This window comes from Sturnus vulgaris, chromosome 1 (assembly GCF_052056855.1).
Source record: "Sturnus vulgaris isolate bStuVul1 chromosome 1, bStuVul1.hap1, whole genome shotgun sequence".
NCBI classification, from domain to species: domain Eukaryota; kingdom Metazoa; phylum Chordata; class Aves; order Passeriformes; family Sturnidae; genus Sturnus; species Sturnus vulgaris.
Genome location: NC_142243.1, coordinates 17,074,334 through 17,081,397, shown reverse-complemented (window position 1 = coordinate 17,081,397; position 7,064 = coordinate 17,074,334). Strand labels below are relative to the sequence as shown.

The window sequence follows — 7,064 nt, the reverse complement described above, 5'->3', positions numbered from 1 at the left end:
GCGCGTGCGCGGTGCCTGCGGCAGCGGTCCCGCCCCCGCCGGTACGTGCGCGCGCCGCGCTGAGGGCGCCGGGGGGCGGGGGTGGAACCCAGCTGGGACAAGGGGGACGGGACGGGACGGGACAGGAAAGGAAAGGGTGGAATGGAACGGTACGGGATAGGACAGGGCGAGCGGAGGTGGCAGCCCGCGGCTGCGCCGGCCGGGTGGGTGCGGTCCCGTCCGTCCGGCTCCCTTCCCTGCTCCTATTCGTGCTTTGACTGCTTCCAGGAGCCGCTGCAGGAGCTTGGTTTGGGGGCTGGTCTCGTGTCTGTACAAGTAACAAGGCCCAGTTTTCACTAGAGCGCCTGTCACCGGCACTGGTTGTTAAAATTGTGGGTCACGGCTAAAAATATATATTTATGTGCTGTCCGTGTCCATGTCGAGCTGATCAGCCAAAGCAAAATGTCATTGGAGATACGGGTATAAGCTCTGCTACAACAACCCCACCCTTTTGGCATGGCGTTTGTATCTAAAGTGCGGTGGGTGGATCATCTGAGCTGGTTGAATGTTGAAATTTTGCCAGTGGACAAAAAATTTCGAAGAAATGGGTTGTCTTCAATGCTTACGGCCTTCTATGTATGCGTACTTTATGTGGGTTAGTGCAAAACTCAAGTTGACTTTAAACAATACCTGTGGCCTAAATTCATAAGGCAGCCCAGATGTTACAGCCATTATTTGTGTAATGGACACCAACTGACTGCAGGTCAAAGTTAACCTGTGGTGGAGCAGGACATGGCAGGCAGGACTCTGCTTGGTGTGATTTTTTACTCCCTTGGTACACACACAATGCTTGAAGTGATTCCTACATTCAAGAAATAAAATAATCTAAAATATACTGGTTTGGGGCTTATTTACTCCTGAATATAACTTTTTTACATCTGTAAGTTTAATATGAAGATCTCCTTCTGTCTAAAAGAATATATACATATTTATATATGCACTAGAGTGTTTACTCTTGCAGTACAGACAAAGATTGAGGAAAAAAACCTGGACAGTATGATATGCCCATCTTTACTCTGATCTATGCCTTGTAATTACAGCATGTCCTCCAGGTCACAGCACTGAGTGCAAACACAGAGATTTACTGTTTGTAAGCTCAACTTTCCATAGAACTGAGCAAATGCTCTTCCCTCTGTCCCCCTTGCAGTTTTAGGGAGATTTTCAGAGTTTTTCCCCATTTGCTGTAAATGTCGCAGATAAATAATATGCTCCAATTAGTGCTGATATTGGTGTTTATTTCTCTAAGTAAACAAAGCCCAATGTTGGGAGTTTCTTTCTTTGTTGGGAATCCATCCTTCTTAGTTACTTTTTTTTATTGATAGAGAGTCCTCATGATTTCTCTCTGTCTGTCTGTCTGTCTCTCCTCCCCTCCCCTCTCTATCCCCAAATTACATTCAATACAATTCCAGTATAGGAGTTCTTCAAAAATCCTTTGTTTGATTTCCATCCCTTCAGAAGAGATTGGAATGCAACTCATCCAGCCTTGCTGTTGCACAAGACTGTGAGTTATTTGTGTATTTAAGTGGGTCGTGCATTTGATTTTTTTTAGAAAGAAAGGATTAAAAAAAAATCAGCATTTTCTTGGGAGGTGGGACAAATGCATATATGCACATTCTGTTAACATTTTGATTACAAGAAGGTAATCAAGTTGATTGTTACTTATAAATGTGTAGTTAAGAGCAAGTCTTCTAGAAGTAAAACTAATTGAATTTGAATTCCTATAAGCAATATTATTTGCAAACAGTTTTATAGTGTTAGGCTTGGATGTCTTTTTTTACCTTGAAGACGAAGACTTTTTGAAGTTGGATTGTCAGTGGAAAAAAGCTGGAACTATGCAGGAGAGGGGAATGAGTCTTACTCTGAAAAATACTTCCTTGGCACTGATGAGGTCATAGCTGGATTATGTTTGAAGTCTTGTTCTAAACTTTGTATCTTTGAGGGGTTTTTCTTAGATATTTGCTGAAGGACTAGTTACTGTTTTGTTTTTTTTTTTTTCTTTCTGAAGCAGTTAAGTGGATTGTCAAGTTGTCTTGGAAAAAATCCCACAATAACTCATCAGAAGATGTTTCACATTTTCCAGTATCAGCCTTTAAGACTAATAACCCAAAACAGTCTTTCTAGCATGTGTTTAAAACTGATGCTTTCAAGACCTGTTGCATTTGCACAGATATGGAAGTCATGGTTCTCAAGTCATTCGCTTCTTGGAAAGAAAAATATTATTCTGATGGGACCTCCAGGTGCTGGGAAAACAACAACTGGGAGAATAGTAGGCCAGAAACTGGATTGCCCTGTCATAGACATAGATGATGATGTCCTTGAAACAACCTGGAATATGAGTGTGTCAGAAAAACTGCAGGATGTTGGTTATGAGGAATTTCTAGAGGAGGAAGGAAAAGCCCTGTTGACGGTCTCAGCATCTGGAAGTGTAATTTCCCTTAGTGGGTCCAATCCAATGCATGCTGCTGGCATGCAGCACATAAAGAAAAATGGAATAGTTGTATATCTGGATGTGCCCACAACAGTCATTATGAACAGGCTGAAATCAAAGGGAATGGATCGTATTGTGGGCCTGTCTCCTGGAATTTCTCTCAAAGACATACTTCAGTTTAGGAAACAGTTCTACAAAAGGTGGTTTGACATCCGTGTTCTTTGTGGAGGGGATGTTGCAGCAGAGGTTGTAGCAGAAAAGGTACTTGATGCTGTGAAGAGATACCAAGATTCGGAACTGGAAACTTTCATTTCAACAAGGTCTAGTAAGTCTGGAAGGAGTACAGAAGAAGACTCTAATAAATTATACTTCAGTGATGTTGTTACTCAGGGCTTAGCCCTTGATGGAGGACTCTTTGTTCCTGAGAGAGGACTTCCAAAATTCACTGCTGAAGAATGGCAAGGTCTGATAGAAGCAACTTACGTTGAAAGAGCCCAGGTGATACTAGAAAGATGCATTCATCCTGCTGATATTCCTGCTTCTAAGCTGGCAGAAATTATTGAAACTGCATATGGAGAAAACTTCAGTTGTTCTAAAGTTGCTCCAATTAGGCATCTGGCAGGCAATCAGTTCCTTCTTGAGTTATTTCATGGGCCAACAGCATCATTTAAAGATTTTGCATTACAGTTGGTGCCACATTTATTTGCCTACTGCATTCCCAGAAGCTGCAATTACTTGATTCTGGTAGCTACTTCTGGGGACACAGGGAGTGCTGTTCTAGATGGCTTTAGTCGTCTCCATGACACTGACAAACAGAGAATTGCTCTGGTGAACTTTTTTCCTGAGGATGGAGTAAGCCCAATTCAAAAATCACAAATGATTGCCTGTCAGAAGGAAAATGCGTGGTCAGTGGGTGTCAAATCTGATTTTGATTTTTGCCAGACCGCTATAAAGCAAATCTTTACCAATTCTGACTTTACTGGCTTTCTTACAGTAGAATATGGAACAGCTTTAGCTGCAGCCAACTCTATAAATTGGGCACGACTGCTTCCTCAGATAGTTTATCATGCCTCTGCATACCTTGATCTCGTTCATCAAGGTATTATTTCTTTTGGAAGCCCTGTAGATATTTGCATTCCTACGGGAAACTTTGGCAACATGTTAGCTGCTTTCTATGCTAAAATGATGGGAATTCCTATAAGAAAATGTATTTGTGCTTCCAATGAAAACAATGTTTTGACTGACTTCATAAGAAGGGGTGTTTATGATTTGAGGGGAAGAAAATTAATTTCCAGTTTTTCACCAGCAGTAGATATTTTGAAGTCCTCCAATCTTGAGCGATACTTACACCTGATCACTAATGAAGATGGACAACTGGTGACACAATTATTTAATCAGCTGGAAAATCAGGGCCACTTCCAGCTGCAGAAAGATCTACTTGGAAAGCTTCAGCAAGACTTAGTGGCTGGCTGGTGCTCTGATGAGGACTGTCTGGCTGCCATTCACTCTGTGTACAGTACTACAGGGTATATTTTGGATACACACACAGCTGTTGCTAAAGTAGTTGCAGATCGATTACAAGATAGAACTTGCCCAATTATTATTTCATCTACAGCTCATTATTCCAAGTTTGCACCTGCTATCTTGAGGGCCTTGAGGATTGCAGAAATAAATCAGAATCCATTAAGTCAGCTTCACTTGCTGAGTTCTTACAGCGCTCTGCCTCCAATCCACTGGGGCCTATTAGAGACCCTGAAAAAGACAGGAAATGGGGATCACCAGGTCTGTGCTGCTGATATCAGTGTGCTGATGTCCCATATAGAAACCTTAATTCAAAATCATTTTATGAAAGTTTTTTGAGCAACTGATCCAATGTCCACAATTACAATACCTTCTTAAGAAGCTGCATGCGTTACTAAAGCCTTCATTCATCTGGCCTGTGTCCAGTCCAGAGTATATCTCACAGTTTTCTATTCAGTTGTCAAGCTTTCAACAGTATTTGTAAGTAACATGTGTGAGATTTCTCGTGGCGGTGAAAGGTTGTGAATCGAGAGTGTAAAGAACCGGAATTCCATTTTGCAAATCATACACGGTAGAGATGCCAGCACTGCTGGCTTTCCTCAGCTGTGCTGTCTCCTTCACAAGCCTGAAGCATCCTGGATGGAAGGAGGCAGATAATGAAGTCTGACCTTTCTGGAACTAATAGGTCTGGTTTTGTTGCAACAACGATGTGAACCTTTGGTCAGTGGATGTTTAATTAAACTTTAACTCATTTCACTTAGGGCACTGAAACATAATAAGATAATGATGTTCATATGTTACTAATGAGGGCTGATTTCACTATAAAGATTAAAGTATCGTATTGTTAATCCTCGAACCATTGAATTTTGTGATATATTACCTTCTTATATAATTTTTTTAATGTATTGTGTGGCCAGTGTCTAAGTAAAAAAATTCTAGTCATTTTGTTTTTAACACCTTTTTCTCCCAAATATTTTCTTGTGTCAAATATAATACCTAATTCAATATTTTTAATATATTTGAGATGTGACTTCTCCTCCAGTGTCTTGTAATCTCTTTCCTAGATGTTTTTTATTTGAACTTTCAACTTTAGAATCCTTTTTTATACTATAGAAGAATCTGATATTGGTAACAGCCATCTTCTTAAATAAGAACCAGACTTCAGCATTTATTTGCATATATTTTTTGTATTATGTTTTATCTTTGAGATCATATAGCTTTTACTGTTCTAATAACTTCTGTTTTCATATTTTTCTTAAGTTAATTTCCTTGATATTATATTCTATTCATGCTTTGCATGAATTAGTGTAAGAAAGAAGCTTCCCAAATTACTTGGCATCTCATCAAGGAAAATGAAGGATGAATTCCAGTGTGATAGTATCAGAAGTGTTCATTATGTAACCCAAAATACATCTGTGTGGTTTTGCTAATGATGGGCTCTTTGCTGGGGTTTTTTTTTAAGAAAAAAATCCAGTCCTAGGAGATTGTGTGGTTATGGACGAATGTATTCTGCTAATTGAAGATTATATTTTGCAGGGATATAAACTACATTTCATGCTATAAGAAATGGTAAAAAGATGTATTGAAAGTTTTGAGTGGCATGCAGTTAGAGGTGAAGAGCTAAGAGTTTTCGAATGTAAGGCCATATAGCTTTGGGAAGTTGTGTTTCCTACTAAGATTCAAATAATCTGGTAATTGATAACATTTTTCTTGCCTCTTCAATTGGCAACATTTCCTACACGTCAAGATTCACTTGGGGCTTTGAACTGTTGCCATATTCTGAGCTTCCTCTATGTGCCTGCTTGTACTTTTTACCACACTATAAGTGAACAAGACACCATCTCCAAACTATTTTAAAGAATTGTCATTTCTTCCAGCATAAGGTAAAAGTCCCAAGCATCATGTGCATTTGCCACAGTGAATACATCTACAGTATCATTATATGTAGCTGAGAACATTGGTGTGACACAGTAGCATTCTAGATTCCCCCATTCTTTGATCCTTTTTTAGTACCTTTCTAGTTGTTCTACTCAAACTTCATTCAGTCTTTCTTCAGTAACTTTTAAAAATAACTTTTTGTGTTCATGGAATTGTGAACAGACCAGGTTGGAAGTGACCTGAAAACATTATCTGGGTGAACCTTTTGTGACAAAGGGTTCTAGATGAGATTATCTAGCACCCTGTCCAGTTATGTCTTAAAAATTTTCAGCGATGGAGACTCTTCCACATTCCTGGGGAGATTGAGTGTTCTCACTGGAAAAATTTCTTATACCAAGATGGACCTTCGCCTGGTGCAACTTTCCCCTTCTCATCTCCATATGGCTCCTGGTGAAGAGAGAGCCTCCAATTTCTTCCTAACCACCACTGAAGTATTGGACAACTGTGCTGAAGTGTCCACTGAACCTCCTCTAGTATGAAAAGATCTAACTCCTTTAGTGTCCTCATAGGGTGTAGGGACACATATTGACAAAGCAAGAAAATTAGAGCCTGAAAAATATTCCAGGTCGGAGCTTCTCAGCTCTGTTCCCGGCCGATAAGCTGGTCTAGCTGAAGGCTAGGGAGAATTTCTCCCAGGGTGATATCTTGGTCAAAAGAAAAAGGAATTAATAGCAAGATAGAACATCTGTTGTGGTGCATGACCAGGCCCTGGGAATGGGGTGTCTTCTCTCTAAACCAATCATCTTTTCTCTATTCTTGGAGTTGCGAGTCATGCTATAAAACCAAGTGTGTTTCTGAATAAACTTGTCTCTCTTTCTGTCATGAAAGATGACCATGTAGCTGTGCATCTTATTTCTGCTGCACTTAAAGGGTTAAAACCCCTTTCCGCAGCTACAGTAGGGCAGGGGAATTTTCATCATTTTCCAGACATGACATGGGAAAGACCATGATTATATAATTAAAAAAAAAAAAATCCAGGTCCTGTAAGAAAAAGTTATATAAGCATATTGCCAAGGAAGAAGCATTGCTTGTATCAGTGATGAGTGAACATCCACCTTGTATTTCTGGATGTTTCAGTCTGATTCTTACAGTAATTCCAAGTGGAAAAAGTGTAATGCTTCTGTGAATGTGCTCAGTA

The 7,064-nt window shown here is 40.0% G+C and overlaps 1 protein-coding gene across 3 annotated transcripts; it reads left to right on the top strand.

Moving 5' to 3' along the window:
* THNSL1 (threonine synthase like 1) lies at window positions 1-5,023 on the top strand. Of its 3 annotated transcripts, none has more exons than XM_014882218.2 (3): window positions 1-41; window positions 1,449-1,540; window positions 2,048-5,023. In XM_014882218.2, exon 3 carries the CDS (start codon window positions 2,102-2,104, stop codon window positions 4,325-4,327), a length of 2,226 nt encoding a protein of 741 aa, XP_014737704.2. In that variant the 5' UTR covers window positions 1-41; window positions 1,449-1,540; window positions 2,048-2,101; the 3' UTR covers window positions 4,328-5,023. The 3 variants fall into 3 exon arrangements, with proteins under 3 accessions (XP_014737704.2, XP_088016505.1, XP_088016511.1); XM_088160379.1 differs by having other exon boundaries at window positions 19-41; window positions 1,454-1,540; XM_088160385.1 differs by lacking the exon at window positions 1-41 and having other exon boundaries at window positions 1,433-1,540; window positions 2,045-5,023.
* Window positions 5,024-7,064: the final 2,041 nt, after the last annotated feature.